Consider the following 16548-nt stretch of genomic DNA (forward strand, 5'->3'; position numbering starts at 1 on the left):
GTTTTGATGGTGGTGACATGCATGCATACACATGCGTGGAGTGGCTGATCTCTGCTTTTCATCAGCCACTCCACACATGTGTATGCATGCATGTCACCACCATCAAAACTGTTCTAATTACTTGCTTTCTGCATGGTCTCCAAATGAACTGAAGTGAGAGTTAAGTGCCAAGGCCAGGGCTTGAATTTGGGGTGGCAATAGAAGTAGGCAAGGAAAGGTGATAGCTTTTCTTTTCCAAGCCTCACCCATGGTCCAGGTGGCACTTGCAACTGAGCTGTACCTGCTTGAAGTGCCAAAAAGAAATGTCTTGCACAGTAAAGTGTGCAAATGCTCCAAAAAACCATACGTGCTCCATGTTCAGCTCTACTGGCTGCCTTCGGGAAATCCACAGACTGCGTCAAGAACCACGGACTCAGCTTCCCCTTGCTGAAGATCACGTGCCTAGCTAGTCGGTGGCTACACTGGGACTGCTTGTACCAGTATAATACACTAGCAAAATACTCTTTGTGCAGACCGCTTTGCCATCAAAACTGTGTTTGTACTGGGATCATTGAACCATTTTCCATAAACTAGCCCAGTTCTCCTGAAATAAGTGTCTGCATTAAGGGCTTCTGCCAGTGCAATTGTTATCAGGCAGGGATTGTCCCTCTGACTGGCATAGTCGTGGCAAAAGTCTGTAGGGTAAACCTCGTTTTCAGTGGTGGTATCCTTATCCTTCAATCCAGGCCCATGTATGGGAACAAAATAAACATCCCACACAGCATATCATGAAGATCCGCTATAACAGTCTCAGTAGCCAAAGAGCTAACACCGTGGGCATTCAAGTAAGTACAATTGGACAGTTTGTTCCTTGTTGAGATGACCAGGTTTAGTTGATGCCTCTTGAAGTGGGTGGTGTATAGAGGATGGTGTATAGAGGAGCATCACTACATTACAACCTGCAGTCATATTTTGAAAGTTATCTTCATTGTCATCCCTTAAAAGGCAGGGATTTGCTTTCTTTGTAAATGAAAGATGATATTCAGGTGTAGCTAATGAGAGGATTAAGCCTCTGTATTTACTTGTCTCAAATACGAAAAGTTACAAGAGGGTTTTCAGTGGGAATGTTAAGATCTTCTGTCAGAGGCTTGGAGTTCAACAGGAAACAGACCACGTTCTGGGCTGGGACTTGGCAGGATACAGAGAGGTCCCAGTTATCATGTTTCATGTGAAATTGTTAACTAAGAAACAACTGAAAAGTGGCAGCTCATCATCACAGCCGGCTGAGTCCAGTGGAAGCTTGGGTAGTGCAGGCTGAGACAAGCCATTGCTGCTTTGACCTGACGTGTCAAATGTCTGTCTGCCAGGTGAAGTGGGGCACCCTTGTGTTCACCTTCCAGAAGAGGAAGATTTAGAAAGCCGAGGGACTGCATGCAGACAGACAACATGATGCTTGGGGCTGGGTCTGTACACCAATCAGCCCCCCTCCCATGGCAGAATCTGTCCTGGAGAGCCCGTGTTGGCCCCACGCCACCGTGTGTGCAGGGCCATGGCCTTCGGTGTACATCCTACGAACCCAGGGTGAGCCCTGCAGGCCAGATGACATGGCAGTGGGAGCCATAGCTGGCCTCTGGGCTGCAGGCCAAGCACCCACCCCTGTTCTAATGGCTGCAGGTTTCAGTCCTGCCAAAGAGGCTTTAGTTGTGAGACTTTGGTGCAGATTCTGCTCTTTCAACTGGTTCCTGTCCGTGCTAAGTGGTCCCAACCTCCATCTTTTCTGAGGCGGAGCTCTGTTTTGTGCGTAAAAGCAAGGGTCCTCAGATTCATTTGCAGAGTGGACCACAGTGGCTGCATCTCCCAGTCACAGCTGCCCAGACTGCTTCCCAGTCCACTGACAATCATGTAGCAAGCCTGGATGTGACTGGCAGGGAAAGTTCAAAGATGGGAAAATATTCCATGTATTTTAGCTTTCTATTGACATTTCATTCATTGATGTGTATCTGTAAGGTGGGTCCATGTAATATTATCCATTGGATCCTCTTAGACCACCAGCAAATACACCACAATTTGGGATCTCTTATTTCCCTTGTGCTTGCTTACTTTTCCATTACCTGCTTGCAAGCTGATGCTTTCTCCTTATTGGACAGGCCGGCTGATATGTAAGGATTCATTTTTAATGGAGAGACTGTGCTGGCTTGCACACGTGTTAATGCATGTATCTGTATCTTGGAGCATGTCTCCACAGCGAGTGAAGGTGTGACTAGTAGTGTGGGCATGCCTGCAATAAAACCAGCAGGGAACACGTGAAGCTGTACAAACAGCTTGGGAGCCTGCATGTCTACTCTGGGTCTGGTCCTGGCCCTGCGGAAGTCCGTGTTGCCGTGCCCTTCGCTCTTATTGCTGTCTGTGCCAGCTAGATGAAAGCTAGCCACACCTTCGTCTGTCATGTGGATGTGCTCTCAGTGCAGGATGTGCTGTACTTTCCCCTCCTTTCTTACCTGCTGGAGCCGCATCTACATTTGTGTCTCCTGCTGGGTTGTTTGTCCAGATCAGTGAGTGACAACTGGTAGGAGGCCTGTGCGTGGTACTTTTGTTAGCTTGTATTCAGTGCTCACAGGAACAAGATTCCCAAGTCATTGGAGCACAGTCCCAGCTGGCAGAATTGATCCCCTTTGTGGGCAGATAGATGTAAGGGTTCTGTTCCTCCTAGGTGCCTGAGTGGCCTTCTGAGCATGCTAGGAAGGGAGCTGCATCTGATCAAAACCAGGTGGAAGTGCCAAAAATCGCAGTTACGCAGCTCAGTAAGGGCTATGTAAGCACTGTAAGATGAAATAGGATTGATGCTTTTGCCTCTGAGCTTCTAACAAGCAGCAATGAGCTGGGTAGAGATGTAAACTAAGGAAGATGTGTGTGAATAAGTGTCCATTGGAATACCTCTGGTCTCCAGGCAAGACTCGCTGCCTACATTGTGGGCAGTGCTGAGCCTCCCCTCTCTCCTGGGCAGGGCAGGGATGCTCATCCTGGGGCTCTGTTTCATGTCTCCTAGTCAGCAGGATGTCAGTCTCCAGGGCTGTAAGTTCTGTGCCTTTCCTGATGGCTGTTGACCACATTCAGTACTTCTGCTGGATTTAGGAACTCGTGTGTCAGGAATTATGCAGGTGTACTTTACTTCTCAGCTTTCATTCTCATTGACAGAATAAATGACACTACTTCCAAGGGTTTCTCCTACCTGATGCCTAGCTACACACAGCCTCTTTGGTAAAGTTGTGTGCGTTGTACAGAGCAGTGGAGCCTGTGATAGTAATAGGATCTTCAGACAGGAAGGTGCATATCATATGCAACTTGCCCCGGTTGGTTCTGTGAAACTCCACATCGCTAAACATCGTGGTTTCCTCTCATCTGTCTAATTAACCATATCCTGTTTTCCAGAGTACGTTAATTGTTTCATTGGAGCATAACGGAGGCTGAAATGCTCTCTAGAAAACGGCCTATGACTATGGGTGTATTAGGAAATGAGCCTGCATGACACACTGAGTCTTTTTATTTTTTTGTTTTTATCTGTTTTGCGCTATGCATAAGAAATGTGTTTTGGACCCTGCCAGTACAACAGAAACTTATGGGGAGAGAGTCTTTCATACGGGTTCATCTGAAAGAGACACCCTTGAACTCCAGCACAGAGAAGGCCCCATTTATAAGGGGTAGTTTACATAAATTGAGCACTTACAAGCATGCCCAAATAGCTGTTTTTCAGCCAGGTAATTGGCATTTTTGGCCCTTGTGCACAGTTTAAGATACGGTGATGTCCACATGGTTACTGAGCAGGCTGTTCACTGGCTGGGCACTCTTGCAGCTATGCTAGCTGGGCATAGGCCCAACATTTCAGCCAGTGAGCCCATGGTGAGAAGGCCATTCTGTGTGGTTAAGGCTCAGGATGTGAGAAACCTAGGTTCTAGCATCCCCCCCAGAGGGAATTTGGACCTGCGTCTCTGAGTTCTTAGCACAGGACTATAACCAGCAGGCCACACATTGGGCATTTTCCAGTTGCTTCCCCAGCCCTCCTTTTGAAGGTGGTCCACTAGACCTTGCATTTAGCATACATTGGATAAACAGCAACGGACAGGGCCCATACCAAGGGCAGCATCTGTCTCCCTGGTTCATCTCTATCTGGCCACATGCATCTTCCCCTCTTGGCTGTCCAGAGGTGAGCTTCAAGATGAGAGCTGCAGGCAGTTCCTAGTCTGTAGTGTGGTGGTTAGACCACTTTGCAGGGAACTGGGGAGGTTCAAGCTCTCTCTTCATGAAGAGTCCTAGAATTGAGGTCTCCTGCCTCCTGAGCATGTGCTTTAGCTCTTGGGCTGAAGATGGGAGGCCTGCTGCCTTTCCCTCCCGTCAGTCACATTTTTGGTGCAACTAAAGTTTCAGGACTTCTCTAGCACTGGGTGATTCTGTTCCTCTAGGTGCCTGTGTGGCCTGTGTGAGCATGCTGGGAAGGGAGCTGCAAAATGAGCAGAGCTGCATCCAATCAAAACCATGTGGAAGTGCCAGAAATTGCAGTTATGCAGCACACTAAGGGCCATGTAAACACAGAAAGATGAAATAGGATTGAGGCCTTTGCCTCTGAGCTTCAGATAAATAATAATGGGGTGGATACTAAGAAAGATGCTTGTGAATAAGTGTCCATTTGAATACCCCTGGTCTCCAGACGCATCTCGCCGCCTGAACCAAGGTGATTCCAGAGAGAATGGCTTTAGCAGCATGTATGATAATTAAATCTAGCCATGTGGGACAGCAACAGCCAGAAGAGGGGCTGGATCCTGCTTGTCTTCACCAGGAGAGAGAGTTTGGAAGCAGCAACTTGTTTCTCTGCAGTTGAAGTGGGATGGAGCAGTCCGGACTGTAAATCTGCCAACACTCACAAAATGAGCTCAGAGAGATGCCTGCCTAATGCCATTTAAAGCGCAATATGAGTAAAAGGGATATGACTGGGCTGTAGTCCAGAGGTCCATATGCTGCTATCCATATCTGTCACGGGCACTAGCCAGTGAGTCCATTGCTCTGTGGAGCCAGCAAATGCTCCCCCGTGGTGCTTAGAACCAGATCCACATATGGCATCCTGCCCTGCTGTGGTAGGCGATCTCGCAGCATATTGGAGTGTGTGCCAGAGCCCACTGTGCTCAGTTTGGGAAGAGGGCCAGGCCCTGGGCCTATGACACACGAGTGCCATTTGCCCACTTTGGCTGGATCATTACAAGGGGACAGTGTGTGTAACTGCTTTGTGTTATTTTGAGCGTGTTTCCTATTCAAACAATTACTGTATTTTAAGCTCCTTTTTATATACTGTTTGAAATTTCTAATGATTAAAACTCTGCCCTGGGGACTGAGAGTGCCTAGTGTCTATTGTTATCTAATTAAGCTTCTTCAAGAAGTTAGTGTAATCAGGAGCAACGCCATTGACATCCATTGTCTGCGGTTATCTTGTCAGTTCAAATATGAGGTAATTTTCAACCCACAGATCTGTTTACTTTATTGGAGTGATTTCTTTTTGAACCTATTAAGGCTTGTTCTGGCTTCAGTCTTCAGCAGATTAGTGGAATCTTTATTAGACTTCTGACTTTTCCGGTGCTTGCTTTATAGCTACCTGAACCCAAAGTGGGGGCTCTGCAGCTCAGGTTTTAAATACAGGAATAGCCACAGGGAGCAGAGCAGAGATATTCTCACTATCACCATTTATTGTAGTTAAATAACTGAGTACTGTTCGGTGTCTATGTTGAGTTACATGGTAATGAAAACTATCCCAGTGGCAGAAACTGTATGATCCAGTGAAACGCACCTGTGAGCTTTCCACTACAGCTTGCTGGAGCAAAAACATTCAGTGTAAAGCCAGTCTCTTTTCTTGGTACCCTGCGTCTAGGCTGCCCACCTCCAGAATCAACATTAGTAAGTGCTTGGGACCCTGAGGGCCTTACCTCATTCATATAAACCAGAGCAGATTTCACCTCTTCGGCTACCCGTCCATCCTGTAGATAACAGCCATGCTAGTGTGCTTAATCCGAGTGAGGTAGGGAGCTGACAAGTTACAATTTGCCATGCTCTACCTTGTCTCGTGTGCTGTGAGGCACGTTGATACTGTGACAGTAGCTTTGTCCTACACTGCCGATGCTGAAGAACTGCCGGAGGAAGCTGTAATGGAGCAGGATCCTTCCAGTGTCTTCCTTGGTTTTTAGTGATTAAGTCAGTACTCTTTCTGTCCTTCTGAACAGCGTGCAGCAAGCACAGCGCTGTGCCGTTTTCCATATGGAATGTCAGGATTCTGTTTTCCATTAATACTGTTGATGTGCTTTGTAATTCTTTGGCACTGTTACTACACAAGAGGCTTTGCTTTGAGTATGACAAGGATCTTAGCAGTTCAACACACAGATTTGGAGTTGAATCATGTGGAGGTTTGGAAATCTATCCTTGCTCACAAGCACAAGGTCAGCCTGGATAAAAAGGAAGCTGTTGCTGATCAGGGTAGATCTTCTGATTCTGTCCCACTGATGTCTGCTCTCCTAAGTTTCCAGAATAGCTCTGTTACTAATTATGCTGCTTTCACTTGAAACAGACCATTCTGAAGGAACATGCAGATGATGATCAGAATCTGGCGATTTCGGGGGTCCCTGTTGTAAGCTGGCCTAAGAAGACCACAAAGGTAATGGATCCATGGTATTTCTATACTCATTTTGCAATAGTTTGTTACGATGCTTTTTATCGTCTGTGTAGTCAATCAGTAGTTGTCAGCATGGTTATCATGATCTCTTCTTTTTCAATGGATTTATAATTTAATCAGATACTGAAGTGCAGCCTGTAAGTGTCTCAGTAGGGAGAAGATGGTCTCTATATTTCCATATTTGAATTGTTGGAGGCAACTATAAATTCAGCTGTTCTCTGACAGTGTTTACATTCATGCAATAAGAGCACTGACGGTCCAAAAAAAAAAAAAAAAGGCAGAGAGCCTCCAATTCTAGAGACCAATAGGGCTATTGTGGTTAAACTACACCAGTTTCTGTAACCACCAGCAAAGAAGGGAGGAGTGTGGTGACTGTTGCATCCAATTGCCATTGATTCCCGAGCATAAATGAGCAGATACCCGTTCACAGACGGATAGAGTAGGGGTGGCGTTTGGCCCAAGTCTGAATTGGGTCCCAACTCTCACACCTCTGGAATTGTAGCAGGATGCCTTAACTGCTTGGCCCTCCAACCCCACCAGAGTGATGGGCAATGGCATAAAATCTTTAGGTAGATGACAGACTCCCAACTCAGCCGCAGCTGATATTGGTTGATCAGGTCACCCTGCTAGGATATTTTGCATGGCAAGACTGATGTGATCAGAAGTCAGCCAATGTTTGGGACTCCCATGAACAAGACGAAAAAACATTTATGCTGTGTTCCTTGAGACTGGGGCTGGGGGAAGCAACTAGGACCCTGATAGTATTGTAAGGCTTCAGTATGTTTCAGTGTGTGTTCATGCTCCTATCTGCGTTTAAACGGGAACCCTTGATAGACGGATGGATGGATGTTACAGTGACACTGTCAAGCTTGAGAAACACAACATGTAATTTACATTTTCTGTGTTTTAACCTTGCATCTGCTCATAACACCCGTATTAGTAGCTGCATGTTTTTTACTCTGTCTGTTGCCGCCTTTCTTTGAGAGAGAAAAGCCCTCAGTGCCAGCAGTGTCAGTGCTGAGGGATAATGCTACAGTACTGTAATAAAGAAATATATACAGGTGGGTGGGGGGACAGGACTGCAGAAAGGCAGGCTTTAGTCTAAAGTTTTCAAACAAGAACGAAATTTCAAATTGCAGAAATAAAATAAAAATCCTGTTTGGAATTCACTTTGAAAACATATTTTTCTAGCTTGCATTTTGAATAATTGAATATTTTTTTAGATAAAATAGAAATGCAGCTTGGGTAGGTGCTGGCGAAATAATTGTGAAAATGAGTTAGTGGTTTCTTGGTATGCTTTCTAATGGACAAGTGTTGGCATTGCACAAACCACTTCCACAAGTGGTGCTGCTTCGTCTCCTCTGGTAACAGAGGCCAAGATGGAGTGGATGATGTAGACTTGTTGGAGAATTGGTTCTTTGAAGCCAGGCGGTGAAGCTTGTGTAAGGAGAAACAGTTTTTCTCTTTTTCCTTCTGATCGCCTTGAATGAGACAAGATTTTAAAGAGGAAAACATGTCAGGCTAAAATTAGTCTGTTGGTCTTGACAACTGGAGGGTTCCATGACTGTTGGGCACACGGCTAAAACCCAGCAGGACTTTTGTCTGTAGCCTGGTGATTCTGCTGTCTGGGATATGAAACCTGGAAAGTTTGCCAGATTACATGTAATGGCTCCTTTCCTTGAAAGCTTAGGTGTAACGGGAAAAGTGGGCGCAGTAACATATGATAAGACAGAGGGCGAACAGTGAAAGGGCATTATAGCTGGTACATAGTCTACAAGAGGGAGGGGGATTGTCTGATTCCAGGTTCCCAAAGAAAAAGGAAAGGAATGAAGTGAAGATAGTGAGCAGATGAGGTGGGCTGTGTCGTGTGCTGGGAGAAGTCCTTAGAAGAGGTTTAGAAAGAGAGAGCAACAGGTAGAGAAGGAAAAATAAAACCAATGCTGAGTGCTAGACTGTATGGACAGAAAGGGAAATGATCCTAAAGAGAAAGTGGGAAAAGTCCAAAAATGAAGAGAAGGAAGGAAGGAAGAGAGAAGGGAGAGGAGGTAGGAAAAGACTGAGGAGTGATAGAGAGAAGCAAGGAATGGAGAAAACAAGGAACAGGAGAGAGGCAGTGGTGAAGCAAAAAAACCCTGTGGAGAAGGAAAGTGAATGATTTAAACTATGTAAATAATCTAGTTGTTGAATGGCCTGTTTAATTATATTGAATTGCTATTGAAAGAGCATTCATTTAATAATTTGAGTTACATTGGAGCAGGTTTTAAATAGTACTGGTATTTGTGTATTCAAAACTGAGTCACGGTTTGTCTTATAAATTACTAGTTCGGATGAAGTGCCGGCAGCGTGCTCTGCTCTGTCTGTGCATGACACAAATCAGTCCCTTGTAGAATTCAAAATACTCACCCCCCCATGCTGTAACCAGGCTTCACAGTAGGTGACCTGGCAGTTGTGCAGGCTGGTTAGCTTAGCTGACCATGAAGAAATACCCTCCATCTATTGCTACCTGCTACATACTTTGTGTTGCACAGTCCATGTTTTGGCTTTTCTGTGAACGGAGAAGTGGACCTCCAACCCAGCCCGGACTGTTGGAGTCATTTCAGCTCTTGGAACACAAACAATGTTTTAATCATAATAACAATACCAAGAAATGATCATTAAAAGGGCCTGGGATCAAGTTGAAACAACAAGGTGATGGGATGGAGTGGTCTTGTGATTAATGCGCACAACTTGGAGCCAGGGGTCCTGGGTTCTGCCCTGAGGCAGTCTGCCTCTGTGATATGAGGCAAATCACATCCCCTGCCTCTGACAGCACTTGTATTTAGGGGTGAAGTGATTGAAGATTTTCTTGGCCAATTCCAATACCAAACATATCAGCTGATGCCGATCCAATAACTGATTTACTCCAGTTAAATCAGTGGACCAGGATGGAGCCATGGGCAGCTCATCCAGGAGGCATGGGGGAGGGCGGCTCTGTGCCACACACCCCCTGGGGGAGGCATGGGGGAAGCATGTGCCCCCCCCAGACTTGTGCATGGGGTGGCTGTGGGCTGCTTGCTGTGGACTTGGGGCTATGCTCTGCTGCTTTTCTGGCAGCAGTGGGAGTCGCTAGTTGTGGGTAGGGGGTAAGCTGCCAGCATGGGGCTTTGGGGACAAAGCCAGCAGAATGGAGACCCTCGAACTCACAGAGGGCTGCTTGCATCTGCCCTCACCCCACTCAGCTCTGCTCTGCTTGAAAGCCTCCTCCACGCTTAAACATGGTGGTGGTGGCACTTGAACTAAAGGCCATTTGCTATGGGCTCGGAGCTCTCTGCTCCATTGCCTTTGCCTTGGGAGTCCTGTGCTGGTCACATACCTCCTGTCTGCCTGGCAGTGGGACGCACAGCTCGCTGCCACCACTGCTGCTGGGTCAACAGTGGTGCATGGCTGGCATGGGGCTCCCGATGCAAAAGCAGCAGAGCAGAGAGCCCCAAGCCCACAGTGAGCAACCTGCATCCGCCCTGTGCACAAATCTGGGGGGTGTCGCACAGTGACAAAGAGCCTTCTCCCCTCAAACCCCCTGGATGAACCACCTGTGGGTTCTGCACCATCCCGGGCAGCGACCCCAGCTCCAGCTCCTCCATAGATTTAATCTGCCCCACCCCATGTCCCTTCCCCTCCATAGACTCACCTGCAGGGAGCTGCTCTCCCACTGCCCAGCTGTTTTCCTGGCCACATGCATGTGTGCGGCTGCACATGTGCATGCGGCACCCTCTATGACTCGCTCCCAGCAGCCCCAAGAAGGATCCCTTGCAGGGTAGAAAGCTGCCCACCTGCAAGAGGAAACCTGCCATTTTCCAAGAGAACCCAGGCATCTGGGGAGCCCTAGCCCTGTGGGGGAGAGGGAACCCAGGTGTCCAGGGCTCTGGCCAGAAGCCATAATTCTTGGTAAACATTATCAGCTACAACGGCCAAAAAAAGTGGATAGCTGATAACGTAAAGTTCCCTTTTAGTGGTGTTGATCCGATAGGCAACTGATATACCGGTGCAACTCTAATCGTATTTCTGTGGGATGTTCTTTACCTTGGGTAGTTGTGAGACTGAATTCATATGTATAAAGCATTTGGAGGTTCTCAGTGGAAAGTGCTACAGCAAGGCATACTAATTACTATTGTATTGCATTAAAGGGAGTGGTACTACAATGTGATTTGGATATAGCACTTCAGGTTTCTTTACTTCTACTAAAGATTTGAAGGCACATTGCTGCAGTCCTTATTTAAGCCATTAACTTGAAGGGTGGGTGGACTGCATGATTTGTCCCTTAGCTTAAAAGCCCATTCAGACAGACTGTGAGTGCCTTTTCCTTTCCCTATCTGGCGCTGAGTGTGCCCCTTTGTGTTCCCTGCAATGGTGATCTGCAGACAAGATGGAGTGGCTAACTCATGAATACTGTTTTTACCAAATCTTCCCCACCTTTGAGGTTTCTTCCTCCAGGTGCAGTTCTTAGGAATAAATTTTACAGTGGCATTTGCAGTGGAAAATGGGATGTGTTGCTCAGTAGCAGGACTTCTGTGCTGAAGTGTTGGACTAGGCATCGAGGTGTCTCTTTATAAGTCAAGCTGTCCCCTTCCTTGGCAACCTGTTAAATCTTGACATAGGGCTTGATGCTTGAAGGTCCTGAGCTCCAAGCGTCTTGCACAGTCATGAACCACCTGTATTTCTCTCAAGTTTTTACCATCTTCCTTTCAGCCCTGATTCTTGCCTACCAACCCTGTGGCCAGGGAGTAGAGCTCTTGCCTGACCAGAGGGTTTGGTGGTCTGCATGAGGCACTCCTTCCTCATCCCTCAGGCTTAATCTTCCAGTAGATGTGCAGTGAAAGAGACCACCTTGGCAGCATGGGTCGCTGGTCGCTAGCCTAATGGGCTGACAAAGGTTCAACGTTGTATCTGTAATATGAAGAAGCTAAATTCTGAAGTCTGCACTTAGGATTTGCTCTGTCCTGTACTTAGTCAATCTTTCCATCTTGTCTGAGTAGACAATATGGATAACAACTTCATAAGGACTTCAGAATTTGCCTGAAGCAGAATACATATAATTTTCAAACCAGTTCATGTAGCCAGAAGACAACAGACAACTATAGTAGCATATAATTAAAGTCTGTAGCAAAGTATTTTGGCCTTATTGTGATAAAGCAGCTCAGTTTTCTGTGAGGATAATGACAGTGACAGATCCTTGCTAAACAGCTGAAAGACTGAGAACCTGCAGAGAGAGAGATTCTGATCTCTATTACAGTGGCATAAACCCAAATTTATATGGGTCTACCCATTAACAGTATATAGCCTGGTCATTCTTAATGGCTGGTTTATATTCCTACAGTTCTGTGTGACTCTGACCTGTCACAGATACTGTTTTACAATGTAGAGAAGGTGTTTGAGAAACGCCACTTAACCATCTGATTAGAACCATAAAGCACTGGTAAGAAATGCCTTGACAGGGGGCTGTTAATCAGCATGGACCAGAAAACCTGTAGATGTTGGTGAAAAGCTAACACATGTCATGTAGAAATGGTGTCTCACATGCGAATTGCAACCGAATTAATGTTTTGTGGTTAAAAAATCTCACACAGTGTTCACAGGGCAAATATTGCTGGCAGCTGTGCCGGTGCCTGAGAAACGGAGAGGAAAAGTGACCAAAACCTAACTGAACAGGCTGTTTTCATAGCAATATAGCATATAAGTCAGGAAGGCATCTCTTAGGTCATGGACTCCAGCCCCTGCCTGGAGAGGGACAATGTTAAATCCCTTCAGCAGTGGTGGATTAAGATTTACTGGGGCCCTGGGCAAACAGAAAATTGGAAGCCCCTCACCAGGTGAAGGCAGATTCCCTCTGTGCCTGCTGGGGGCTGTGGCTGGGCCCACTCAGCCTCCTCGGCACGTCCGGGGCGAGCCAGCGGGCATGAGTGCCGCTGAGGTGAAGGTGGCCCTAGCCCGGGCGCATCCTGGCCCCTCTGCCCGGTGGGTGTCACGCAGCCGGGGCTGCAGTCCCCCAGCACTGCGGGACAGGCTGGGGCCGGGGCCGGGGCTGAGGCCAGGGCCAGTCTGGGGGAGGAAGCATGGTCTTCATGCTGACTCTGGCTGCCCGCCCATCCCTCTGCCAGCCCTGGTGGGGCAGGGCTGTCCAGTCCCTTCTTGTCCCAGTGGCGCTGGTACCAGTGGCCACCCATAGACAGCAGAGAGCAGGAGTGGGAGCAGGGCCACCCATGGGGCCTCCTGGAAACAGATGGCCCCAGGAAACCACCACTGCTTGCACAGAGCCCTGTGCCCACCCCATAGCTTCTGGCCCCGGCCTGGCAAGAAGGGAGGAAGTGCATGCTGGCTGACCTGGATGCCTGTGGCCAGGATGCCTACCTAGGCCATGCTGTCCCTACCTGCAGGAGCATACCTTAGCGCTGCCACCAAAAGAGCTGCACTCATGGTGTCAAAAATGGGTTTGGCACAGTTTTCCCATAGTGAGCCCAAGGCCTGTCCCTGGGATTCTGCTCCACGGCTCTTCAGGAATGAGCGAAATGGACTCCAGCATTTAAGAGTTAAAGCTAGAACTGAGTCATTCCAGCATAGGAACAGAGAACTAGGAAGGGAAGAGGAGCAAAAAGACAATGAAAGAGCTTTGCTTGGATTTTTGTGCTGCATTTTCAGCTGGTTGGAATGCAGATTGAATTTGCATCCATGACTCCAGTACCACGGATGCTCAAAGGAGGGGTGGGGAACATTAAGTGGCCACCTTCTTTCTGTCCATGTCATCCCTTCTTTTAAAGCTGTTGGAAGGATAGCTGCTCTCACCTAGCTTTGGCTCAGTTCTGTTTACTGTTTCTGAGTGCTTGTGCTCCTTTGCATGGCTTGTGGTTTGGGGCATGTGGTAAAGCTGCATTTGTAACACCTCTTAGAGAGTTTGGAGGGCGTTTGGTGACATCTTGGCTGTAAGACAGCCTTGAGTATTCGCTTCTCAGCACTCTCCTGTGATGAGAAACTGCAGGCATCAGATCCTGGCAGCTTTGTGCAAGTTTTTCGGTTTTAGTTGAATTGTATCCAAAGTAGCTGTACTTGTCCCCATCCCTTCTGAGTTGTTTTGTCCTGCGACATCCCTAGGTTCAGGCTGGGGAGTCCTCTCCTGATTCTTCTACTAGAGGAAAATGTTACTCCCAAGGTGGAGATTGAGGGGCGTGAAGGTTGTGGCCCTCCTTGGTGCACCATTCCTATCTTGGTCCTGGGAGCAACTGAAATGTGGAAGTGATGGACATTTCCAGAGCTGCAAGAGGGGGGATTATTTTGGTTTTGGAAGGCATGGAGAGGGGTATGAAAACAAACGTTGATCTGGCTACTGCTGTGGACTCCAAATAGAGAAACACCTTGATAAGGTAAAAGAATTAAGTCAGATTTTTTTTTAAATTTAAAGCATTCTTTTAAAAAATAAACCTACTTTAATTTGAAACAGACCTTTATTTTGGTTTACCTGTACTAGCACTCATTAAAATGGGTTACATTCAATCAACATATACTTGAGCAGTGTATGTCTGGTGCTGAAGTTTTGAAGCGTGTCAGAAAACTAAACTGGGAAAGGTCACTGGTGCTGAGCATCTGGAACCAGAGCTTGCTGAACCTTAAACCAGCCTGTGACGGCACAAGCATCCCCTGCAGGCACAGAGATTTTCTTCATTTTGGTTAACCCACCTCTCGTACTGGAAAGACTGTTTCACTGAGTGTTGTGGAACGGGCTGGGAATTGAAAAAGAGGAGATAGGTAGGTGAGGGGGGGTCATGGCCTGAATCCTTAACCCCACTTTGTGGCCTGGCAGATGCTAAGAAAATGTAATTAAAAAATAATAATTTCTAGGGTCAAATTCACCCCTGCAGACCAGGCTAGTAGAGGTACTCTGGTGCTTGGTGTACTGGATATAATATTACCTACTTAAGAGCTTCTCTGTGTATTGCCTAGATATTTTTCCAGTAGCTTTGCCTGGTGATTTGACAGATTATTTCTCACCTCAAGAGATTGCACTTGAAACATTGTGTCCCCTTCAGGGAGTAATTATAAATAACGAGAACTTGAATGAGTGACTTTTTAATCTACCATCTTTGACTTAATATTTTCCTTCTTATCAACTCTTAGCCACTTGCTTTGAAATTTGACAGATGCCTTTATGTGCCCTTACATCAAACAAGGAAATTAGAACCATTTTGGTTCTGAGTAGGGATTTGAATGGAAAGGAAAAAGTGAACAGACATTTCTGCCGTTAAGCCGGTGCCCTAAAAAGCCATACTAGAAAATGTATGTTTGGCCTAACTACCTCCATCCCCACACAAGCATGCAGAGGCGGTACTGCTAATTCCAGTTTACAAAGTAGAAACCTTCTCTTAGCTTCCAGGGCAAGCAGCTGAAAAACGGTTCTGTTTTAAGGCTGACTGATGGCCTGTGTGAAACACAAGCTGATGAGTCTCAATCCAGTTTTTATTAAACTGGTCCCCAAATCACCAAGAGCTTAATCATACTCAGTGCTAACAGGCCCCGTCATTGGCACTCTCAGTAAAGAGAACTGTGTCCTTGTTTGGCATGGTATTAAAGTCAGTATTTTACTTTAAGCACTGACGGGGTCCCACTGAAGTCAACAGGGCTACTTACATGTATAAAGTGATGTGTGTGTTCAAACACTTTGCTTTTGCGGATTTGAGGCCTCTGAGGACCATAAGCATTTGACAGACTCCAGAAATGCTGAAGATAAAGAACAAGCTACCCTCCCGCTCCTACAGATGATCCTTCTGTGTCCAGAGCAAGGCACATTGGCACTGCCCATGCTGTTGTTTCTGTGTGTGAACAGAGGACGTAGTGTGGGTCCATAGCCTAGGTAATCTCCTTTCTCCAGTGCAGAGGAGAGAGCATACAGGCAGTGTTGTTCTGGAGTCTTCAGGTAGAGCTGATGTTGGCATTACTAGGAGGTACCTGTATATATTGAAGGATGGCATCTGACTTCATAGATTCATCGATGTGAGTGAGGGTCAGAAGGGGCCTCAACAAACAGACCATCAAGTCCACCCCCTGCCTGAGCAGGAAAGAGCACTGGGGTCAGATGCCCCCAGCCAGATGCCTATCCAGCCTTCTCTTAGAGACCCTCAAGGTAGGGGAGAGCACCACCTCCCTTGGACGCCCACTCCAAATGTTGGCCACCCTCACCATGAAGAAGTTTTTCCTGATGTCTAGCTTAAATCTGCTCTTGGTCAGTTTGTTACCATCGTTCCTTGTTACCCCAAGAGGCGCCCTGGTGAACAGAGCATCTCTGATCCCTTGCTGTGTCCCCCTAATGAATTTGGAGGCGGCCACAAGATCCCCCATCAGCCTTCTCTTGCAGAGGCTGACGAGATCCAGGTCCCTCCGTCTCTCCTCATAGGGCTTGTCCTGTAAGACCCTGACCATACGAGTGGCCTTCTCTGGACCCTCTCGAGGTTGTCCACATCCCTCTTGAAGCACAGCACCCAAAACTGGATGCAGTACTCCAACTGCGGTCTGACCAATGCCACATAGAGGGGAAGTGTCACCTCCTTGGATCTATTCGTCATGCATCTGCTGATGCATGATACCGTGGAGTTAGCTTTGCTGATGATTTCGTCACACTGACGACTCGTGTTCATCTTGGAGTCTGCTATGACTCTGAGATCCCTTTCTGCTTCTGTGCTGCCGAGAGGGTCACTTCCCAGCCAGTCCATGTGCTGGATATTTTTACATCCTAGGTGCAGCATTCTGCACTTGTCCGTGTTGTACTGCATCCTGTTGTGTACTGCCCACTTTTCTAACCTGTCCAGGTCTGCCTGCAGTCGTTCCCTACCCTCCGGAGTGTG

At 47.2% G+C, this 16548-nt stretch overlaps 1 protein-coding gene across 13 annotated transcripts in view; it reads left to right on the top strand.

The window, feature by feature from the left end:
• The window catches only part of KDM2B (lysine demethylase 2B), a 130523-nt gene that overhangs the window by 77066 nt on the left and 36909 nt on the right, over nt 1-16548 (top strand). For all 13 annotated transcript variants that reach the window (XM_090061989.1, XM_090061990.1, XM_090061993.1 and 10 more), the window contains one exon: nt 6581-6667. In XM_090061989.1, coding sequence (XP_089918115.1) covers nt 6581-6667 — 87 coding nt within the window. The remainder of the gene's footprint in view (nt 1-6580; nt 6668-16548) is intronic.

Source organism: Crocodylus siamensis, chromosome 9 (genome assembly GCF_052110815.1).
Source record: "Crocodylus siamensis isolate JL-2025a chromosome 9, ASM5211081v1, whole genome shotgun sequence".
Lineage (NCBI taxonomy): Eukaryota > Metazoa > Chordata > Crocodylia > Crocodylidae > Crocodylus > Crocodylus siamensis.